General features: G+C 42.9%; 1 protein-coding gene and 1 long non-coding RNA gene across 2 annotated transcripts; both read right to left on the bottom strand.

Moving 5' to 3' along the window:
- Nucleotides 1-2,488: 2,488 nt before the first annotated feature.
- LOC120051537 (cystathionine beta-synthase-like) lies at nt 2,489-24,386 on the bottom strand. The gene is made up of 15 exons (XM_038998474.1): nt 24,255-24,386; nt 17,444-17,755; nt 15,849-15,955; nt 12,895-13,029; nt 12,719-12,798; nt 12,389-12,593; nt 11,927-12,018; nt 11,386-11,511; nt 11,186-11,270; nt 10,866-10,971; nt 8,758-8,835; nt 6,894-7,028; nt 6,368-6,476; nt 6,126-6,210; nt 2,489-4,339 (listed from the first exon to the last, which is right to left on the bottom strand). Exons 2-15 carry the CDS (start codon nt 17,746-17,748, stop codon nt 4,212-4,214), a joined length of 1,776 nt encoding a protein of 591 aa, XP_038854402.1. The 5' UTR covers nt 17,749-17,755; nt 24,255-24,386; the 3' UTR covers nt 2,489-4,211.
- LOC120051540 lies at nt 16,394-17,428 on the bottom strand. The gene is made up of 2 exons (XR_005477275.1): nt 17,085-17,428; nt 16,394-16,539 (listed from the first exon to the last, which is right to left on the bottom strand). It is a non-coding gene; the product is annotated as an uncharacterized LOC120051540 (long non-coding RNA).
- Nucleotides 24,387-24,746: the final 360 nt, after the last annotated feature.

The following is a 24,746-nucleotide window of genomic DNA, read 5'->3' as shown; positions in this document are numbered from 1 at the left end:
TGTGTGTGTGTGTGTGTGTGTGTGTGTGTGTGTGCGTGAGAGAGAGAGCCGTTCTTTGTTTATGTCTGTCTGATCTGTGTGTGTCTGTATCATTGTGTTTGTGTGAAATAGCGTGCAAAATCATTTCTAAAGCAACAGTGTGTGTGTGTCTGAACCTGTGTGTGTGTGTGTGTCTGAACCATTGTGTGTGTGTGTCTGAACCAGTGTGTGTGTGTGTGTGTGTCTGAACCATTGTGTGTGTGTGTGTGTGTGTGTGTGTGTCTGAACCTGTGTGTGTGTGTGTGTGTGTGTGTGTGTGTGTGTGTGTGTGTGTGTGTGTGTGTGTGTGTGTGTGTGTGTGTGTGTGTGTGTGTGTCTGAACCATTGTGTGTGTGTGTCTGAACCAGTGTGTGTGTATTAAAGCCTAAGAACTCAGAGAGAGGAGCTATGCACCCAAACAGACCCCTCCACGCCCCCTGCACCCACCCCCAGTTCCCATGGCTCTGATCCCTCTCCCGGTGACTTCCCTCCGGGCCTCGCTCACTGCTGTATTAACCTAATCCCGCTGGGCTTTCACCCGGTCCAGCACAGAGACTTACACAAAGCAGCAGCCAGGCCCTTTTTCCAGCCCACAGACTCACCCGCCAAGACCAACCGGCCTCGGCCAGGGCCGAGCGCTTAGGGGACATTGTAGGGCTGGATGGAGGCCAGAGGGGGGATGGGGGTGCCGGACGCAGCGGGGGTTGTGGCTTGTTACAGCCCTGTCAGCAGGTTTAGGGGCAGAGAGGGTTTTATCAATGGGTCAGACAATGGAAGCCCTGGTCTGTGTATATCCTTCAGTACGCTAGACAGGTCAGGCTGTTCATCGTCAGCTCTGGTTGGAACATCGGTGTGTAACCTAACCTGGGGCTAACCTGAGGGTGTTGGGGATATTGATTATTGTACTGGAATGTTGAGGGAACTAGCACACAAGCATTTCACTGCACCTTTAATACATGCCGACTGTGTACGCTACCAATACAGTCTGATTTGTATTCCTTCCTTTAGGTGATCACAAAATGATAGTGAGTAGGGAAATAGGAAAGGAAGGAAATGTGGTAGACAAGGTTTGAATCCAGGTCTCCTGTGCACAACAAGACTGTTTTAGCACTCTGAGCTAAATTGGGGGTTTGGGCCTCTGGAAAGGTTACTCACCACACAAGTGTGATTCACTGAACCACCATTACTGAAGGATGGAAGGAAAGATGGGAGGGAAGAAGGAAGGATGGAAGGCTGGATAGATATAAGGAAAGAAGGAAGCCTTTAGAGGCCTTGCGTAGTGTGCTTGCTCTAGCTCAGGGGCAGGCAACCCTGTTCCTGGAGGCTGCAGGTACTGCAGGATGGTGTTCCAGCTTGACACCACACCTGGCCAACTGAGCTAATTGGTCAGTTCAGTGATGGCCTAACTTCAATACACCTGATCTTCCAGGCTGGTTAAATCAAAAATATAAAGTGGCACTGCAGGAGCAGTGTTGCCTACCCTACTCTACCTAGTTGTACAGTGGCTAAAATACTTCAGGAATTGACTAGTTTAGGCATTAATAAGTCACTGTTATTCAAAACTCAAGGAGCGGTCTATATTTCAATGGTTGAAATGATCATTGAGTTTATATGTTCCATTGATATTTGAAGTGTGATTTGGATTGGTCATAATGTGTTAACATGTAATAACTAAACAGCTTTCTGTCTGCGAGAGATGCTGTTTTCATGGTGGAAGGAAATTTCTAGCCTACAAGACTGACAATTATGCGAGGACTCACCATCCATGATATCAATATTATGGTTTTAACCGTGTTTGGATGATATATGACCCTCAAACTCAACTCTGGACCTCAAAGCTGGTTCCACTGCATTGTTTCCTTGTTTCCCTCTAATGAGGGACTGATTTAGACCGGGGACACCAGGTGTGTGCAATTAATTATCAGGTAGAAAAGAGAACCTGCAGGCTCCGGACCTCGTAGGGTCAGAGTTGAGTACCCCTGGTAGAGTGTCAGTTGAACTAAGCTCATGGGGCATTTATAAGTTGTATTCAAGAAATGTAACTAATTAAAAGTCCAAAAATGGATGTACCCTTTAAAACCCTAAACAGTACATTAAATAATGAATTGTTGCAAGCCCAAGCAGACTCAAGAGCAGTCATACATGGAACGTTAGACCAACCAAATCTATGCTCTTCCACTGCCACCTAGTGGTAGGGTGGTATAACTGCTGATACTGTTATTCATATGCACAGCTCGGCTATACATTTTATCACAGAAGGTTCGGTTGTTTAGCTATCAAGAAGAGATGTCCAGAGAATTCGGCCACGCAGCCACTTTGTACATTTTAAACAGGTAATGGCTTAAGGTCAACATAATTAGAGTACCATTTATCTTAATCACAATGGAATCTCAAACTACTATTAAAAGCTCATGCATTTTCACTATACACATTATACAAACAAATAAAATGATTGCATAGCAAATATAAATTCAGAGATGTTTTAACAACTTTATTTTTTCATAAGATTATAAAGTGATTTTATAGTACACAAATCCCGATAAGACTTTTTACTCTGATACATCCAAAGTGAAAAGCATAAACAACCGTACAAATACATTGTTGGCACACCAAATTATCTCTGACCTTGTATTATACTGGCATATGAATCATACTATTTAATTTCATATGATCTTGTAAAAAATGATATTTTGGTAGCTACTAGCTAGACATATTTGACCATTCCAGAAACAAAACTTCAGATTTTTCATTAAGTATGACGTTGAAAAGTACAGTACAATTAATATGTTCTACATCTGCATTGCTTGCTCTTTGAGTTTTTTGTGTAAGAACTTTGTGACATCTGCAGATATAAAAAGAGCTTTATAAATACATTAGATTGACTGAAAAAGTATGCACTCATTACTGTAAATCACTCTGGATAGGAGCGTCTGCTAAATAACTCAAATGTAAATTGCTAAAATTCTGATGCCCTTTTAGTGTCAGAGCTGTTTGAAAAGGCCGCCTGAAATTCCAGCCTGTTTTGGTGCAACAGCATGTAAACACAGGAAAAACACTGTCTGAAAATGCAGTTTTTCCTGTGATTTATATCATACATGATGAAACTGACACTGTAAAAATGTGAAGACATTTTATTAGTGTTATTTCCTGATAGTTGCTGGTTGAAAATGTAATCTACACAGGACCTTCTAATCAGCAGGTTAGCATGGGCGGGAGTTTCGACTTTCCATGGTGACATCGTCATGCGCTACATTTTTAAATAGACCAACAGCAAAATGTTCCAAATCTCTCTTCCAACAACAGCTAGTTTTGAGTTTTCCCCTCCCCACTCAGACCACTCCCAAACTGTCCTAGCTAAAGTCAAATCTCTCTTCCAACAACAGCTAGTTTTGAGTTTTCCCCTCCCCACTCAGACCACTCCCAAACTGTCCTAGCTAAAGTCTTGCTTGAGAAATTGCTCTTTGCTAAGAAGCTACTTGTTTCAATTGAATACAATCACAGTAAAATACTTATTTGTTACCCAGAAATGATTTGATATCCAGATAAAAACAGCTGCATTGGACCTTTAAAAATACATCTACATACAGGTCTGTTTCCCAAACCTTTTTGTAATTGTGCAGTGTTACGTCATTATGCATAGCGTTAAAATGAGTTGATTGATTGATCACAATTAAAACCGTTTTTTCCCCCAGTAAAGATTGGCTTCACAATTATTGATTCAGTACATGGGAAGAGGTACAGTCTGATCATTTAAATAAACACTACAGAGCAACATGGCAATTCCCTCTGTAGGCAGTGTCTACATTCTATGATCAAGCTAGAAAAATATAGCAAAGATTTAAGACTTTCATATGAATGCATTTTGCTTGCAACGCTAGGGTTGTGGGTTGGATTCCCACGGGGGACCAGCTGGGGGGAAACAGTATGAAAATGTATGTACTCACTATCTGTAAGTCGCTCTGGATAAGAGCATCTGCTAAATGACTCACATGTCATGAGAAAGCAGCAACAACAGTTTGTCCACCAATCAAGTTCATACGACCTCATGTTCTTTATATTGTCATTAATGTCACAGTGTGTTTGTGTATGGTTGTGAGCTGTATGTTTAATTAATGTGTTCCAAGTGTGTGTACACGAGGTGTGTGTACACGAGGTGTTTGTGCGCACATGACCCAGCCGTCACGGGGACACGGTCACAGGTCACTGCACTCAGAGAAGGACCTCTCCCTCTTCTCCCTGGCCGTGACGAAGTTGAGCAAGTCGATGGCCGTCACCACACCAAACACCATCTGCTTCAGGCTGGGGGAGCCGTCCGTCAAGTCTGAGAGTAGGAGAGAGGGAAGGATAGAGAGGGTGGAATTAGCTCCCTCCTACAGCCATCATTGGACCAGGGGAGGGTGGGGTTATGGTTGGTTGCAGGCCCAAATCAATTTTGGGACCAAACAACTGAGGACTTTGAGACTGGCACATACAGTACATTCGTAAAGTACTCAGACCCCTTGACTTTTTCCACATTTTGTTACGTTACAGCCTTATTCTAAAATGTATTAAATCGTTTCCCCCCCCTCATCAATCTACACACAATACCCCATAATGACATCACAATACCCCATAATGACAAAGCAAAAACAGGGTTTTAATAAATGTTTGCTAAGAATGTTTGTTTTTTAAAATCACATTTACATAAATATTCAGACCCTTTACTCAGTACTTTGTTGAAGCACTTTTGGCAGTGATTACAGCCTTGAGTCTTCTTGGGTGTGACGCTACAAGCTTGGCACACCTGTATTTTGGGAGTTTCTCCCATTATTCTCTACAGATCCTCTCAAGCTCTGTCAGGTTCGATGGGGAGCTTCGCTGCACAGCTATTTTCAGGTCTCTCCAGAGATGTTTGCTCGGGTTCAAGTCTGGGCTCTGGCTGGGCCACTTGAGGACATTCTTAGACTTGTCCGGAAGCCACTCCTGCGCTGTCTTGGCTGTGTGCTTAGGGTCGTTGTCCTGTTGGAAGGTGAACCGTCGCCCCAGTTTGAGGTCCTGAACGCTCTGGAGCAGGTTTTCATCAAGGATCTCTGTGTACTTTGCGCCGTTCATCTTTCTCTCGATCCCAGTCCCTACCGCTGAAAAACATCCCTACAGCATGATGCTGCCACCACCATGCTTCACCTTAGGGATGGTGCCAGGTTTCCTCCAGACGTGACACTTGGCATTCAGGCCAAAGAGTTCAACCTTGGTTTCATCAGACCAGAGAATCTTGTTTCGCAAACTCCAAGCGGGCTGTCACGTGCCTATTACTGAAGAGTGGCTTCCGTCTGGCCACTCTACCATAAAGGCCTGATTGGTGGAGTGCTGCAGAGATAGTTGTCCTTCTGGAAGGTTCTCCCATTTCCAGAGAGGAACTCTGGAGCTCTGTCAGAGTGACCATCAGGTTCTCAGTTTAGCCGTGCAGCCAGCTCTAGGAAGAGTCTTGGTGGTTCCAAACTTCTTCCATTTAAGAATGGTGCAGACATTTTTTGGTAGCCTTACCCAGATCTGTGCCTCGACACAATCCTGTCTCGGAGCTCTACGGACAATTCCTTCAACCTCATGGCTTGGTTTTTGCTCTGATGTGCACTGTCAACTGTGGGACCTTACATAGAGACAGGTGTGTGTCATTCCAGATCTGGTGGACTCCAATCAAGTTGTAGAACATCTCAAGGATGATCAATGGAAACAGGATGGACCTGTGCTCAATTTCGAGTCTCATAGCAAAGGCTCTGAATACTTATGTAAATAAGGTATTTGTTTTTTGTTATAAATGTGCTAAAAATTCTTGAAACCGGTTTTCAGTTATTATGAGATAGTGTGTAGATTGATGAGAACTTTTATTTATTTAATCCATTTTAGAATAAGGTTGTAACGTAACAAAATGTGGGAAAAGTCAAGAGGTCTGAATACTTTGCACTGTATACCAGTCACATGCACACAGCAGACATTACACCGGGCTGGTTTAAAATGGGTTCAGACCAGCCACCTTGCCACCTTGTTACTGCCTTCAGAAAAGGTCAATGAACCTTCACTCCTCTTATCGCAACATGTTCTCCACCATTACAGCAGGCAGAAAGACTTACATTGGATCTGTTCGTGTACCACCAGGGCAAAATGGTCCGTCTCCAGGATGCGAGAGAGCTTCCCCAGGTTATCAGTCAAACGGATCTGAGAATAGGATGAGACGTGAGGTTATCAGTCAGACGTATGACAGAGAGGACCGTTTCATCATATAAACAAACATGGGTGATTTCAGTGTGTGTGACACCTATTTGCACTACTTCCAGAAAGAGTGTGTGCTTGCGAACACGTGTGTGTGACTGACCTGTTTGAACTGGTTGTAGATCACCTTGTTGACTGGGTCTGAGGGTTTGATCTTCCCAGCCAGCACAGAGGCCAGCATGTTCCCCAAAGTAACCATTCCTAGGATCAGCCTACGCAGGGACACACACACACGCACGCACGGACACACGGACACACACACACAGTTATTTTAGCAGCAGAACAACACTAACCCATGGATTATGTCACCAGAACAGTTGAAGGACTTGAATCAGATGGTCAGTGTCCAGAAGTGAAACATGGGTTTACAACATTTACAAATCAACAATACTAATGAATTGAATTCCAGGGTTATTTCTATGGAAGTTATCTTCAGATTCTCTACAATAATTTCATTTCTTCACCATGAACTAGTAAACGACACAAAGATAATGGACGCGTCCCAAATGGCACCTTATTCCCTACATGGTCAACAGTAGTGCCCTATGAAGGGAATAGGGTGCCATTTGGGATACAGCCTCTGGTTAATGAAAGAGGCAGGAGATGAGACAGTGAAGGAGGACACCCACCCAGCCTCGTCCACTACAGGGGCCTGGTCAAAGCCTTTCTCCTTCAGGATCTTGATGGTCTTCTGACAGCTGACCGTGGGCAGGACGGTCAGAGGGGCAGAGAGGTTCAACCCCTGCAGCTTCAGGTTCCACCACCTGGGGAGGGAGAGAGAGAGAGAGAAATAGACAACCAATTAAATAAATAAAAACAAAATACAACCTTTAAAAAGGCACACTATACAGAAATCACCACACAATTGCCTGGTTGCTAAAATTCTACAATTTACGCCTGATAACAGTTTGTGACAAAACAAGCAATGTGCAAAATCATTGTACCATCTAAACCGCTGTGAAACATATTTTCATTTAACAAAAGATATAGTATTTAACTGTTTAAAGCTGGTGTACCAAACCGAAAGTAAAAAGACGCAAAACTACACTTAAGGACAGGAAGCACAGAAATAGCACATAGACTGGATCTACTGCTTCTTAGACTTTCTTCCAATTAGAATGACAGATCTATAACTCACATTTCTATGTGAGTTCGGTCAGGTAGCCCATAGAGCTACATATTGCACCTTTAAGAGAAAACTACAAACAAATAGACAATGGAGCACTAGATGAAGACATGCTCAGAGACACAGACCCACCAGGGTTTATTCAGACCCACCAGGGTTTATTCAGACCCACAGACCCACCAGGGTTTATTCAGACCCACAGACCACCAGGGTTTATTCAGACCCACCAGGGTTTATTCAGACCCACAGACCCACCAGGGTTTATTCAGACCCACAGACCCACCAGGGTTTATTCAGACCCACAGACCTACCAGGATTTATTTAGACACAGACCCACCAGGGTTTGTTCAGAGACACAGGCCCACCAGGGTTTATTCAGACCCACCAAGGATTGTTCAGACCCACCAGGGTTTGTTCAGAGACACATACCTACCAGGGTTTATTCAGACCCACCAGGGTTTATTTAGAGACACAGACCCACCAGGGTTTGTCCAGAGACACAGACCCACCAGGGTTTGTTCAGAGACACAGACCCACCAGGGTTTATTCAGAGACACAGACCCACCAGGGTTTGTTCAGAGACACAGACCCACCAGGGTTTATTTAGAGACACAGACCCACCAGAGTTTGTTCAGAGACACAGACCCACCAGGGTTTGTTCAGAGACACAGACCCACCAGGGTTTGTTCAGAGACACAGACCCACCAGGGTTTGTTCAGAGACACAGACCCACCAGGGTTTATTCACAGACACAGACCCACCAGGGTTTGTTCAGAGACACAGACCCACCAGGGTTTATCAGAGACACAGACCCACCAGGGTTTATTCAGAGACACAGACCCACCAGGGTTTGTTCAGAGACACAGACCTACCAGGGTTTATTCAGAGACACAGACCCACCAGGGTTTGTTCAGAGACACAGACCCACCAGGGTTTATTCACAGACACAGACCCACCAGGGTTTGTTCAGAGACACAGACCCACCAGGGTTTATCAGAGACACAGACCCACCAGGGTTTATTCAGAGACACAGACCCACCAGGGTTTATTCAGAGACACAGACCCACCAGGGTTTATTCAGAGACACAGACCCACCAGGGTTTGTTCAGAGACACAGACCCACCAGGGTTTGTTCAGAGACACAGACCCACCAGGGTTTATTCAGAGACACAGACCCAGCAGGGTTTGTTCAGAGACACAGACCCAGCAGGGTTTGTTCAGAGACACAGACCCACCAGGGTTTATTCAGAGACACAGACCCAGCAGGGTTTATTCAGAGACACAGACCCAGCAGGGTTTATTCAGAGACACAGACCCAGCAGGGTTTGTTCAGAGACACAGATCCAGCAGGGTTTGTTCAGACCTACCAGGGTTTGTTTACCATGATGTCTGACTCCTTCAGGAAGCCTTTCTGGAACATCCACTTGTCACTCAGGAACTTGGTCCTGAAAAAAAGAGATCGTTGTTAGTTACTTCATCCACTAGGAACAGCTGTTATAGGTTCAGATTAAAGAGAAGGGTTGTTAGTTACTTCATCCACTGGGAACAGCTGTTAATGGTTCAGATTAAAGAGAAGGGTTGTTAGTTACTTCATCCACTGGGAACAGCTGTTATAGGTTCAGATTAAAGAGAAGGGTTGTTAGTTACTTCATCCACTAGGAACAGCTGTTATAGGTTCAGATTAAAGAGAAGGGTTGTTAGTTACTTCATCCACTAGGAACAGCTGTTATAGGTTCAGATTAAAGAGAAGGGTTGTTAGTTACTTCATCCACTGGGAACAGCTGTTATAGGTTCAGATTAAAGAGAAGGGTTGTTAGTTACTTCATCCACTGGGAACAGCTGTTAATGGTTCAGATTAAAGAGATCGTTGTTAGTTACTTCATCCACTGGGAACAGCTGTTATAGGTTCAGATTAAAGAGAAGGGTTGTTAGTTACTTCATCCACTAGGAACAGCTGTTATAGGTTCAGATTAAAGAGAAGGGTTGTTAGTTACTTCATCCACTGGGAACAGCTGTTATAGGTTCAGATTAAAGAGAAGGGTTGTTAGTTACTTCATCCACTGGGAACAGCTGTTATAGGTTCAGATTAAAGAGATCGTTGTTAGTTACTTCATCCACTGGGAACAGCTGTTATAGGTTCAGATTAAAGAGAAGGGTTGTTAGTTACTTCATCCACTAGGAACAGCTGTTATAGGTTCAGATTAAAGAGAAGGGTTGTTAGTTACTTCATCCACTAGGAACAGCTGTTATAGGTTCAGATTAAAGAGAAGGGTTGTTAGTTACTTCATCCACTGGGAACAGCTGTTATAGGTTCAGATTAAAGAGAAGGGTTGTTAGTTACTTCATCCACTAGGAACAGCTGTTATAGGTTCAGATTAAAGAGAAGGGTTGTTAGTTACTTCATCCACTGGGAACAGCTGTTAATGGTTCAGATTAAAGAGAAGGGTTGTTAGTTACTTCATCCACTGGGAACAGCTGTTATAGGTTCAGATTAAAGAGAAGGGTTGTTAGTTACTTCATCCACTAGGAACAGCTGTTATAGGTTCAGATTAAAGAGAAGGGTTGTTAGTTACTTCATCCACTGGGAACAGCTGTTATAGGTTCAGATTAAAGAGAAGGGTTGTTAGTTACTTCATCCACTGGGAACAGCTGTTAATGGTTCAGATTAAAGAGATCGTTGTTAGTTACTTCATCCACTGGGAACAGCTGTTATAGGTTCAGATTAAAGAGAAGGGTTGTTAGTTACTTCATCCACTAGGAACAGCTGTTATAGGTTCAGATTAAAGAGAAGGGTTGTTAGTTACTTCATCCACTGGGAACAGCTGTTATAGGTTCAGATTAAAGAGAAGGGTTGTTAGTTACTTCATCCACTGGGAACAGCTGTTATAGGTTCAGATTAAAGAGATCGTTGTTAGTTACTTCATCCACTGGGAACAGCTGTTATAGGTTCAGATTAAAGAGAAGGGTTGTTAGTTACTTCATCCACTAGGAACAGCTGTTATAGGTTCAGATTAAAGAGAAGGGTTGTTAGTTACTTCATCCACTAGGAACAGCTGTTATAGGTTCAGATTAAAGAGAAGGGTTGTTAGTTACTTCATCCACTGGGAACAGCTGTTATAGGTTCAGATTAAAGAGAAGGGTTGTTAGTTACTTCATCCACTAGGAACAGCTGTTATAGGTTCAGATTAAAGAGAAGGGTTGTTAGTTACTTCATCCACTAGGAACAGCTGTTATAGGTTCAGATTAAAGAGAAGGGTTGTTAGTTACTTCATCCACTGGGAACAGCTGTTATAGGTTCAGATTAAAGAGGGGATCATGAATCAGTGATACCCACATGAGGCAACAGCTGCAATATTCAGACATGGCCACAAGGGGTCAGGCTAAGCTAAACGCTGACAGATCATTAGATTCACTATAGGACTACAGTATATTGTAGTCATAATATAACAGTATATTCTAGACCCTGGTTCCTCACATGTAGTTGCGGATGGAGTCTGGCAGGATGACCACACACCGCTGGCCCTCCTTCAGGTCCTTGGCCACCCTCACCGCCGCTGCCATGGCCGTGCCTGAGCTGCCACCTGGCACAGGGGACAAGAGACGGGCACACTGGTTGGCATGATGACCCGTGGCCAGGTCAACCCACAAATCAGAACATGACATAGGTGGCGTTCTAGGTGGTCTTCATTGAAGTGGGAATGTGCAGATATCCCAGCGTCCCTGGAGAACACGGCCATAGAGTCCACACTGGTGACAGTGAGATGAATGACAAAGACAGAACGGTGACAAACGTACCACACAGCAAGCCCTCGTCTCTGATCAGCATACGGGACATGTTGAAGGACTCCTCATCGTTAGACTTGTACCAGCTATCCACCACCTACAGGTAGACACACACTGGTGAGGTAGTGTGTGTGTGTGTGTGTGTGTGTGTGTGTGTGTGTGTGTGTGTGTGTGTGTGTGTGTGTGTGTGTGTGTGTGTCCATCTGACTCACTGATCTGTCCAGTACAGTGGGGATGAAGTCGTATCCGATGCCCTCCACCTCGTACTGGGTCTTGTCTGTCTTGTTCAGCTCCTCTGGTTCAGCCAGGATGGAGCCTTCAGGGTCCACACCGATGATCTGACCACACACACAGACAGAACCACACCAGACCAGACAGAACCACACCAGAACAGACAGAACCACACCAGACAGAACCACACCAGACAGAACCACACCAGACCAGACAGAACCACACCAGACCAGACAGAACCACACCGAACCACACCAGACCAGACAGAACCACACCACACAGAACCACACCAGATACAAGTAAACACCCAGTAAGGACAGCCATAGCCTCTGATCAGAACCAGAACCGTTTCTATTCAGTCATGTTGAAGTAGTGAATGTGAAGATCCAACTTGAGACTGATTCTATTTGTATGGATCTTTCCATACTTGAATAGGAATTTCAATTGAACTGTCCCCAACCCTAGTCAGATGGCACCTGGGGATGGGAATTGATTCCAGGTGGACACCCAGAGCTCACTCACCTTGATGTTGGGGCACCTCTCCTTCAGTTTGCGGGCAATGCCAGTGATGGTGCCGCCTGTGCCAGCGCCTGCCACCAGCATGTCCACTTTCCCTGCCAGGTCACAGATGTGGAGGGGGTCAGGTTAGGTCATATGTGAGGGCTACAAGCCCACACAACTGCTCAGACAATGTTTTGCTGTTGACCAAAACCATGAGTTAAACCTTATTCAGACACACACGCTTGTATAACAGCGATTCTCAGCTAGTGGATGATGACGAGGTTGAGTGAGTGAGTGAGTGAGTGAGTGAGTGAGTGAGTGAGTGAGTGAGTGAGTGAGTGAGTGAGTGAGTGAGTGAGTGAGAGAGAGAGAGAGAGAGAGAGAGAGAGAGAGAGAGAGAATGCCAGCAAGACAAGAGAGAAGGAAAGAGAGAACAAGAGAGGGAGGAATAGAGGGAGGGAGCCGAGAGGAAGTCTGTCTCACCATCACACTGCTCCAGTATCTCCTCTGCTGTGGTGTCATAGTGGGCCAGGGGGTTACTAGGGTTACGGTACTGGTCCAGGATGTGAGAGTTGGGGATCTCGTTCTTCAGACGCCAAGCCACGCCCACGTGAGACTCTGGTGAATCGAAACGAGCGCTGGTGGGCGTACGGACGATCTCTGCGCCCAGGGCTCTCAAAACATCCACCTGGGTGCATGCAAACACACAGACAGGCAGCGTTTTCATGATCATTTGTGCAGACTTCACAATCAAATAGGTCCTGTCAAATTCCCAGAGGGAAGATTGATGAGGCAGGCATACAGCAGTCTTACCTTCTCCATGCTCATCTTCTCAGGCATGACAATGATACAGCGGTAACCCTTCACAGCTGCAGCCAGGGCCAGACCGATACCTGTCACACACACACACACACACACGTATTAATCAGTAAATCTACTACTAGTGAGACATTCCTATTCATTTACTGCGGTAACACACACACAGTTACCTGTATTCCCTGAGGTGGGCTCTATGATGGTGTCTCCTGGTTTGAGATGTCCTGCCCTCTCTGCATCCTCCACCATACGCAGACTGATCCTATCCTTCACACTGCCGCCCGCGTTGAAGTACTCACACTTGGCCACTGCACAGAGACAAAACAGAATGGTACACACTGGATTATCACACTGGATCACACACACACATAGATTAAAATGTTTTTAATTCTGAATTAAAATACCACCTTGTCTGAAAACTGATAATGTAACCAGACCTGGGTCAAACATGTTCATTTCATTTAGTTTAGAGTTTGCACTTTTGGAGCTATTCCATTGGTTCCATTGTACCATCAAATGTATGAAGCACAAGTGGGGTCATTTGCTGTGCAAAAGCCCTAAGCCAACAATATAATTAGACTGTTACATTGGATACAATATAACTGTCAATAAATCCTAAATGGGATCATGGAGTCAAGCATGAAGAATTCTACAAAGACATCAGCTGAAAACAGACGCCCCAAAGTAAATCCAATTCACATGACTTCTTAAACCGACCAATGAAAAAGGTTTTGACTGCCTGTGTTCTATGTCTGCCTCAACAGAAGGAGACGTGGAGGGGAAGACAGCCTTGAATACTGTCTGAACAGTGTTCTCTGGACTACGGCTAACTGGCAGATAATGCAAGGTTCAAGGATAGGTTATATCATGGTGGCAGGAATAAATGGGTGAAGGAAAGGTTTTATCATGGTGGCACTAATAAATGGGTGAAGGAAAGGTTTTATCATGGTGGCAGGAATAAATGGGTGAAGGAAAGGTTTTATCATGCTGGCACGAATAAATGGGTGAAGGAAAGGTTTTATCATGCTGGCACGAATAAATGGGTGAAGGAAAGGTTTTATCATGGTGGCAGGAATAAATGGGTGAAGGAAAGGTTTTATCATGGTGGCACTAATAAATGGGTGAAGGAAAGGTTTTATCATGGTGGCACAAATAAATGGGTGAAGGAAAGGTTTTATCATGGTGGCAGGAATAAATGGGTGAAGGAAAGGTTTTATCATGGTGGCAGGAATAAATGGGTGAAGGGAAGGTTTTATCATGGTGGCACAAATAAATGGGTGAAGGAAAGGTTTTATCATGGTGGCACTAATAAATGGGTGAAGGAAAGGTTTTATCATGGTGGCACAAATAAATGGGTGAAGGAAAGGTTTTATCATGGTGGCACTAATAAATGGGTGAAGGAAAGGTTTTATCATGGTGGCAGGAATAAATGGGTGAAGGAAAGGTTTTATCATGCTGGCACAAATAAATGGGTGAAGGAAAGGTTTTATCATGGTGGCACTAATAAATGGGTGAAGGAAAGGTTTTATCATGGTGGCAGGAATAAATGGGTGAAGGAAAGGTTTTATCATGCTGGCAGGAATAAATGGGTGAAGGAAAGGTTTTATCATGCTGGCAGGAATAAATGGGTGAAGGAAAGGTTTTATCATGGTGGCAGGAATAAATGGGTGAAGGAAAGGTTTTATCATGGTGGCAGGAATAAATGGGTGAAGGAAAGGTTTTATCATGCTGGCACAAATAAATGGGTGAAGGAAAGGTTTTATCATGGTGGCAGGAATAAATGGGTGAAGGAAAGGTTTTATCATGGTGGCAGGAATAAATGGGTGAAGGAAAGGTTTTATCATGGTGGCAGGAATAAATGGGTGAAGGAAAGGTTTTATCATGGTGGCAGGAATAAATGGGTGAAGGAAAGGTTTTATCATGGTGGCAGGAATAAATGGGTGAAGGAAAGGTTTTATCATGGTGGCAGGAATAAATGGGTGAAGGAAAGGTTTTATCATGGTGGCAGGAATAAATGGGTGAAGGAAAGGTTTTATCATGGTGGCAGGAATAAATGGGTGAAGGAAAGGTTTTATCATGGTGGCACGAATAAATGGGTGAAGGAAAGGTTTTATCATGGTGGCAGGAATAAATGGGTGAAGGAAAGGTTTTATCATGCTGGCAGGAATAAATGGGTGAAGGAAAGGTTTTATCATGGTGGCAGGAATAAATGGGTGAAGGAAAGGTTTTATCATGGTGGCAGGAATAAATGGGTGAAGGAAAGGTTTTATCATGCTGGCACAAATAAATGGGTGAAGGAAAGGTTTTATCATGGTGGCAGGAATAAATGGGTGAAGGAAAGGTTTTATCATGGTGGCAGGAATAAATGGGTGAAGGAAAGGTTTTATCATGGTGGCAGGAATAAATGGGTGAAGGAAAGGTTTTATCATGGTGGCAGGAATAAATGGGTGAAGGAAAGGTTTTATCATGGTGGCAGGAATAAATGGGTGAAGGAAAGGTTTTATCATGGTGGCAGGAATAAATGGGTGAAGGAAAGGTTTTATCATGGTGGCAGGAATAAATGGGTGAAGGAAAGGTTTTATCATGGTGGCACTAATAAATGGGTGAAGGAAAGGTTTTATCATGCTGGCACGAATAAATGGGTGAAGGAAAGGTTTTATCATGGTGGCACGAATAAATGGGTGAAGGAAAGGTTTTATCATGGTGGCAGGAATAAATGGGTGAAGGAAAGGTTTTATCATGGTGGCACGAATAAATGGGTGAAGGAAAGGTTTTATCATGGTGGCACGAATAAATGGGTGAAGGAAAGTTTTTATCATGGTGGCAAGAATAAATGGGTGAAGGAAAGGTTTTATCATGGTGGCACGAATAAATGGGTGAAGGAAAGGTTTTATCATGGTGGCACGAATAAATGGGTGAAGGAAAGGTTTTATCATGGTGGCAGGAATAAATGGGTGAAGGAAAGGTTTTATCATGGTGGCAACAGATAAATTGGTAACTCTCCGTGAGAAAAGTGCACAAACAAGGCTGAAACATTGAGTGGGAAACATTTGCACCCATGTAGCAAGTTAGGGTTTCTCCATTCATCTCAAAAGGGTTCTGAGAAAAGACTCCCTGATAAACTCACAGATTTCACACTTGAGGCCGAAGGTCTTGGGGATCTTGTTCATGCGCACCAGCGGGGTGTCACCGATCCTCCGGAGGATGTTGGTGAGGATTTTAGGAGCTTTGGTCCTGGAAGAAGGGAGTTTAGATGTCACTGACTAACTCATTGACGTTGATGAATGCTCATACCACATTGACATGAATCTGACTCCAATATGGATAATAGAACAAAGTGGAAATGAGTAGAGAAGGAGGAGACAGGTGGAAGGAATAACATAAAAGGTTACCAGTCTTACTGTTGAGGGTTACCAGTCTTACTGTTGAGGGTTACCAGTCTTACTGTTGAGGGTTACCAGTCTTACTGTTGAGGGTTACCAGTATTACTGTTGAGGGTTACCTGTATTACTGTTGAGGGTTACCTGTATTACTGTTGAGGGTTAGGGTTACCAGTCTTACTGTTGAGGGTTACCAGTGTTACCAGTGTTACTGTTGAGTGTTACCAGTGTTACTGTTGAGGGTTACCAGTGTTACTGTTGATGGTTACCAGTCTTACTGTTGAGGGTTACCAGTGTTACCAGTGTTACTGTTGAGTGTTACCAGTGTTACTGTTGAGGGTTACCAGTGTTACTGTTGAGGGTTACCAGTGTTACTGTTGAGGGTTAGGGTTACCAGTGTTACTGTTGAGGGTTACCAGTCTTACTGTTGAGGGTTACCTGTCTTACTGTTGAGGGTTACCAGTATTACTGTTGAGGGTTACCTTTATTACTGTTGAGGGTTACCTGTATTACTGTTGAGGGTTACCAGTGTTACTGTTGAGGGTTACCAGTATTACTGTTGAGGGTTACCAGTGTTACCAGTGTTACTGTTGAGTGTTACCAGTGTTACTGTTGAGGGTTACCAGTGTTACTGTTGATGGTTACCAGTCTTACTGTTGAGGGTTACTAGTTTTGCTGTTGAACGTTACCAGTCTTACTGTTGAGGGTTACCAATCTTACTGTTGAGGGTTACCTGTCTTACTGTTGAGGGTTAGGGTTACCAGTCTTACTGTTGAGGGTTAGGGTTACCAGTCTTACTGTTGAGGGTTACCAGTCTTACTGTTGAGGGTTACCAGTCTTACTGTTGAGGGTTAGGGTTACCAATCTTACTGTTGAGGGTTAGGGTTACCAGTCTTACTGTTGAGGGTTACGGTTACCAGTCTTACTGTTGAGGGTTACCAGTCTTACTGTTGAGGGTTACCAGTCTTACTGTTGAGGGTTACCAATCTTACTGTTGAGGGTTACCAGTCTTACTGTTGAGGGTTACGGTTAGGGTTACCAGTCTTACTGTTGAGGGTTACGGTTACCAGTCTTACTGTTGAGGGTTAGGGTTACCAGTCTTACTGTTGAGGGTTACGGTTACCAGTCTTACTGTTGAGGGTTACCAGTCTTACTGTTGAGGGTTACCAGTCTTACTGTTGAGGGTTACCAGTCTTACTGTTGAGGGTTACCAGTCTTACTGTTGAGGGTTACGGTTACCAGTCTTACTGTTGAGGGTTACCAGTCTTACTGTTGAGGGTTACCAGTCTTACTGTTGAGGGTTACCAGTCTTACTGTTGAGGGTTACGGTTACCAGTCTTACTGTTGAGGATGGGTGTGGGGGGAGTCGGCGTGGCTGCCCCCCAGCCTCCAGGTGCACCGGCTGGGCAGGTCGGGACGGATCCACTTCCTCTCCCCCACCGCCTGGATGGTTTCAGTCACGTCCTCCACCTCTAGCTTGTCTCTGACGCCCCCCTTGGTTGGGAGTTGTAACGGCCCTTCCTGGATCTTGGAGGATCCGTTGGCATCCCCATTGCCATTGGTGACACGTAGCCTGGCAGCGTGCGGGCACACAGGGCCGATAGGGCCCAGAACACTGCTGTCTTTAAGGGAGGGGATCGCAGGCATGTCTCACCTAAGAAGGTAAATGGCACATGGGCTAGTAAATGGTACATAGCCTCTGTCCTGCTCTTTAGCACAGATCTAGGATCAGATTCCCCTGACCCCAGTCCTAATTGTAACCGTTAGCGGGACAATAAGTGATCTGACCCTGTATCAGTGGTTTGGGGCTACTTAAGAGTCCAACGTTCAGACGTCAACACCACCTAGCGGTCTGAGGAACAGGAGCAGCAGAAGGCCACTCTTCAGAATGTTTGAGGGATTCGAGGAGCTGCAGGCTGTTGTCTGTTTTATACTACACACTGCTGGACAGACTGAAGACTTCAAACTAATTACAGCCAGGAAGCCATTAAGAACATTCCTGACAAAAATGACACAATAAATCTAAAACGTTTGACCCCAAGAGGCCTAGTGAGGTGCATATTAACATGCACACCTGACACCCCCATGCTATGCTGTATGTCCCTCTGAAGAGTGGTACTGGGAGCCCCACAGTTCAGTTACAAATTACTCAGGCAGACGCACTACCTCATCACGTTTGATGTTTAAGTCAGTGAACTTGTGTGCCCAGCTAATTTGTCTTGCCTAAAGACCCAAGGTTATAGAAGACAATGTCCTGTCCTTAACGTATTAACAAGACAATGTCCTGTCCTTAATGTATTAACAAGACAACCTACTGTCCCAAATGTATTAACAAGACAACATACTGTCCCTAACGTATTAACAAGACAACATACTGTCCCTAATGTATTAACAAGACAACATACTGTCCCTAATGTATTAACAAGACAACATACTGTCCCTAACGTATTAACAAGACAATGTCCTGTCCTTAATGTATTAACAAGACAACATACTGTCCCTAATGTATTAACAAGACAACATACTGTCCCTAACGTATTAACAAGACAACATACTGTCCCTAATGTATTAACAAGACAACATACTGTCCCTAATGTATTAACAAGACAACATACTGTCCCTAATGTATTAACAAGACAACATACAGTCCCTAACGTATTAACAAGACAATGTCCTGTCCTTAATGTATTAACAAGACAACGTACTGTCCCTAATGTATTAACAAGACAACGTACTGTCCCTAACGTATTAACAAGACAACATACTGTCCCTAACGTATTAACAAGACAACATACTGTCCCTAACGTATTAACAAGACAACATACTGTCCCTAACGTATTAACAAGACAACATACTGTCCCTAACGTATTAACAAGACAACATACTGTCCCTAATGTATTAACAAGACAACATACTGTCCCTAATGTATTAACAAGACAACATACTGTCCCTAATGTATTAACAAGACAACATACTGTCCCTAATGTATTAACAAGACAACATACTGTCCCTAACGTATTAACAAGACAACATACTGTCCCTAATGTATTAACAAGACAACATACTGTCCCTAATGTATTAACAAGACAACACACTGTCCCTAATGTATTAACAAGACAACATACTGTCCCTAACGTATTAACAAGACAACATACTGTCCCTAACGTATTAACAAGACAACATACTGTCCCTAATGTATTAACAAGACAACATACTGTCCCTAACGTATTAACAAGACAACATACTGTCCCTAACGTATTAACAAGACAACATACTGTCCCTAATGTATTAACAAGACAACATACAGTCCCTAACGTATTAACAAGACAACATACTGTCCCTAATGTATTAACAAGACAACATACTGTCCCTAATGTATTAACAAGACAACATACTGTCCCTAACGTATTAACAAGACAACATACTGTCCCTAATGTATTAACAAGACAACATACTGTCCCTAACGTATTAACAAGACAACATACTGTCCCTAATGTATTAACAAGACAACATACTGTCCCTAATGTATTAACAAGACAACATACTGTCCCTAACGTATTAACAAGACAACGTCCTGTCCTTAATGTATTAACAAGACAACATACTGTCCCTAATGTATTAACAAGACAACATACTGTCCCTAATGTATTAACAAGACAACATACTGTCCCTAACGTATTAACAAGACAACATACTGTCCCTAATGTATTAACAAGACAACATACTGTCCCTAATGTATTAACAAGACAACATACAGTCCCTAACGTATTAACAAGACAATGTCCTGTCCTTAATGTATTAACAAGACAACGTACTGTCCCTAATGTATTAACAAGACAACGTACTGTCCCTAATGTATTAACAAGACAACATACTGTCCCTAACGTATTAACAAGACAACATACTGTCCCTAATGTATTAACAAGACAACATACTGTCCCTAATGTATTAACAAGACAACATACTGTCCCTAACGTATTAACAAGACAACATACTGTCCCTAATGTATTAACAAGACAACACACTGTCCCTAATGTATTAACAAGACAACACACTGTCCCTAATGTATTAACAAGACAACATACTGTCCCTAACGTATTAACAAGACAACATACTGTCCCTAACGTATTAACAAGACAACATACTGTCCCTAATGTATTAACAAGACAACATACTGTCCCTAACGTATTAACAAGACAACATACTGTCCCTAACGTATTAACAAGACAACATACTGTCCCTAATGTATTAACAAGACAACATACTGTCCCTAATGTATTAACAAGACAACATACTGTCCCTAATGTATTAACAAGACAACATACAGTCCCTAACGTATTAACAAGACAATGTCCTGTCCTTAATGTATTAACAAGACAACGTACTGTCCCTAATGTATTAACAAGACAACGTACTGTCCCTAATGTATTAACAAGACAACATACTGTCCCTAACGTATTAACAAGACAACATACTGTCCCTAATGTATTAACAAGACAACATACTGTCCCTAACGTATTAACAAGACAACATACTGTCCCTAATGTATTAACAAGACAACATACTGTCCCTAATGTATTAACAAGACAACACACTGTCCCTAATGTATTAACAAGACAACATACTGTCCCTAACGTATTAACAAGACAACATACTGTCCCTAACGTATTAACAAGACAACATACTGTCCCTAATGTATTAACAAGACAACATACTGTCCCTAACGTATTAACAAGACAACATACTGTCCCTAACGTATTAACAAGACAACATACTGTCCCTAATGTATTAACAAGACAACATACAGTCCCTAACGTATTAACAAGACAACATACTGTCCCTAATGTATTAACAAGACAACATACTGTCCCTAATGTATTAACAAGACAACATACTGTCCCTAACGTATTAACAAGACAACATACTGTCCCTAATGTATTAACAAGACAACATACTGTCCCTAACGTATTAACAAGACAACATACTGTCCCTAATGTATTAACAAGACAACATACTGTCCCTAATGTATTAACAAGACAACATACTGTCCCTAACGTATTAACAAGACAATGTCCTGTCCTTAATGTATTAACAAGACAACATACTGTCCCTAATGTATTAACAAGACAACATACTGTCCCTAATGTATTAAGACAACATACTGTCCCTAATGTATTAACAAGACAACATACTGTCCCTAACGTATTAACAAGACAACATACTGTCCCTAATGTATTAACAAGACAACATACTGTCCCTAATGTATTAACAAGACAACATACTGTCCCTAATGTATTAACAAGACAACATACTGTCCCTAATGTATTAACAAGACAACATACAGTCCCTAACGTATTAACAAGACAATGTCCTGTCCTTAATGTATTAACAAGACAACGTACTGTCCCTAATGTATTAACAAGACAACGTACTGTCCCTAATGTATTAACAAGACAACGTACTGTCCCTAATGTATTAACAAGACAACATACTGTCCCTAACGTATTAACAAGACAACATACTGTCCCTAACGTATTAACAAGACAACATACTGTCCCTAATGTATTAACAAGACAACATACTGTCCCTAACGTATTAACAAGACAACATACTGTCCCTAATGTATTAACAAGACAACATACTGTCCCTAATGTATTAACAAGACAACATACTGTCCCTAATGTATTAACAAGACAACATACTGTCCCTAATGTATTAACAAGACAACATACTGTCCCTAACGTATTAACAAGACAACATACTGTCCCTAATGTATTAACAAGACAACACACTGTCCCTAATGTATTAACAAGACAACATACTGTCCCTAACGTATTAACAAGACAACATACTGTCCCTAACGTATTAACAAGACAACATACTGTCCCTAACGTATTAACAAGACAACGTCCTATCCCTAATGTATTAACAAGACAACATACTGTCCATAACGTATTAACAAGACAACGTCCTATCCCTAATGTATTAACAAGACAACGTCCTGTCCCCCATTATTTGGATTCCCAGACAGAGAGTTCAGTCCGTTTGGTTGCCCCTGTCTAATACTAATAGACAGTGTACACTTCCAAGCAGCTGTTCAAATGGACCTCTTTCTGAACTGCACTGAAGACACAAACCTCGCCTGAGTGGCTTGACACCAAATGACCAGCACACAATAAACCCACCGGAGAGCATTGTGTCCTTAGGAAAACAACGTACGGTTGGAGACAGAGACCAAAGGAAACGTTCCCTTCTGAGCCAGCGCATTTCGTAATGGAACTACTACTGCTGGTCATGCTACTGCTGTTACAGCGTCTGTCTAACTACTGCTGGTCATGCTACTTCTGTTACAGCGTCTGTCTAACTACTGCTGTTACAGCGTCTGTCTAACTACTGCTGTTACAGCGTCTGTCTAACTACTGCTGTTACAGCGTCTGTCTAACTACTGCTGTTACAGCGTCTGTCTAACTACTGCTGTTACAGCGTCTGTCTAACTACTGCTATGGCAGATATGGGAGCAGATGTTTGACTGTTCCTTGGGTGAGTTCATTTGCAATCTGATCCCACTTGCAGACAGGTTCACTGAGTGGCAATGAGGCTGAGTTGAGGCTGAAATGTTCAGAGTGTTGAGTTACGTCACAGCTGGCCTTGGGTGTGTAACCAAACCAGTTGAGCAGACACCCTCCAGACCCAACCCACCGGTTGTAACAGTTACTACATGAGATAAACTGCCTTTGGCGCTTCTCTCAACAGATATTCTCAATACCTTCTACCAAAAAGTATGTTATTTCCCAAAAGTTATGGAATTAAAAGATAGTGTGTGATGACATTTAGCCTGGCTAAAAACACTGGTAAAATAACAAAAAGGTCAATATTTACAACCCTATAATAATACTTAAAACTGCCCTAAAAAGACAGTGTCTAATAACGCCTGTCATAACTATTCAGAGCCATCAAGCCCATAGCGGACTAAACTCCATGGTGAAGGAGGTTCCTGATGATTCCACCAGAGTGGAGCAGAGATCGGACTAAACTCCATGGTGAAGGAGGTTCCTGATGATTCCACCAGAGTGGAGCAGAGATCGGACTAAACTCCATGGTGAAGGAGGTTCCTGATGACTCCACCAGAGTGGAGCAGAGATCGAACTAAACTCCATGGTGAAGGAGGTTCCTGATGATTCCACCAGAGTGGAGCAGAGATCAGGCTTTGTGGAATTAGCTCTGACTAGATTGGCTCTGCCTCTGAATAGTTATGACAGACATTGGGCAATGTCTTTTTTGGGCCATACTAGAAACATGTTTGGTTTAGTCAGCTCTCAGGGCCATACTAGAAACATGTTTGGTTTAGTCAGCTCTCAGGGCCATACTAGAAACATATGTTTGGTTTAGTCAGCTCTCAGGGCCATACTAGAAACATATGTTTGGTTTAGTCAGCTCTCAGGGCCATACTAGAAACATATGTTTGGTTTAGTCAGCTCTCATGGCCATACTAGAAACATATGTTTGGTTTAGTCAGCTCTCAGGGCCATGGCACAAGCGTGCACTCGACTATGGCAAATTGTGGTGGGCAAAATGAACTAAGGGTGCAGCTCAAATTCATTACCTGCAGCCCTCAGTCACCAGAACAGAAAGAGACAACAAATGTGATGGATGATTCACAGGTAAATTCATTCAATACTGCATATTAGAACTTTATTTCTCATCACAATGCGATCTTGTACTCAGGTAACTGGTAGACAGTAGGACCCAGAGATTTCCATATGGTGAGTCAAAGGCAGATGTTTGTGTGTGCATTTTAACTAACCCAAACCCCTTTCCTAAATGTACCCTAATTCTCCTAACCTACTGTACTACGAAAAGCCACATAACTGACAAACGTTGGATCCCTTCTAGCCATGACCCCATATGGTCGGGGGTTTATGGACCCCCGGAAATAAACCATGTGCTTGTTAAAAACACCAACTGTCATTGTAATACCCACCTCTTACTATTATTTTGATTGCCATGACTCAGTAGGTAGGTACAGCATAATTCTAAAACTATACAAGGACACAGAACTTTATTTCGATGAATGGAACATGGCATAAAATAAATGTGCATAAAAAAAGTAGCACTAACATCATCATGGAAGTGGTCGATCAGTTTCAACTTACCTATGTATCTGATGGCTGGGATCTGGAGAGGTAAAGAATCTTCCTCCGGCGATAGAAAGAGACTTGCACAACAGTGAGATTATTAAGAGGACTATCTGGGCGAGGAGGTTAGCCAATCGTTGGGGAAGAATGCATGTTTATGGCGCACTTTGATAGGCTGCAGCGAGGGAGTTTATTTCAGCTCCTCCTCCAATAAGAGATGGAGAACGTTTAGGGGTTTAACAGGGATCTATTTATATTCACTTTCAAAAAGTAAAAAAACCTTTTCAAATGTTATTTTCAAAAACATCGGAGCCTAAACGCAACTCGCGCATCCCATGTGCCATTCAATGCGTTAACTTGCCTTTCACGCATGGTTTATGGTCGTAAATACGTATTTTTTTTAGGTCAATATTCTTTGTGAGGACTTTGTATTTTTCAAACTGGTGATCTTGGTTGTCCAAGGTAATTTCCATGGAGTTGTTCGTCCATGCGTAACCATTAGACATAATA

This window comes from Salvelinus namaycush, chromosome 7 (assembly GCF_016432855.1).
Source record: "Salvelinus namaycush isolate Seneca chromosome 7, SaNama_1.0, whole genome shotgun sequence".
NCBI lineage: Eukaryota > Metazoa > Chordata > Actinopteri > Salmoniformes > Salmonidae > Salvelinus > Salvelinus namaycush.
This window is presented reverse-complemented; position numbering and strand designations above follow the sequence as displayed.

Excerpts from the sequence above, each read along its gene's own strand:
- LOC120051537 (XM_038998474.1), bottom strand. The coding sequence starts at position 17,748 with ATGCCTGCGATCCCCTCCCTTAAAGACAGCAGTGTTCTGGGCCCTATC. Across the intron at positions 15,956-17,443 it reads CCCCACACCCATCCTCAACA|GACCAAAGCTCCTAAAATCC; the intron begins GTAAGACTGGTA and ends CCCTTCTTCCAG. Across the intron at positions 6,477-6,893 it reads CCTGTAGTGGACGAGGCTGG|GCTGATCCTAGGAATGGTTA; the intron begins GTGGGTGTCCTC and ends GTCCCTGCGTAG.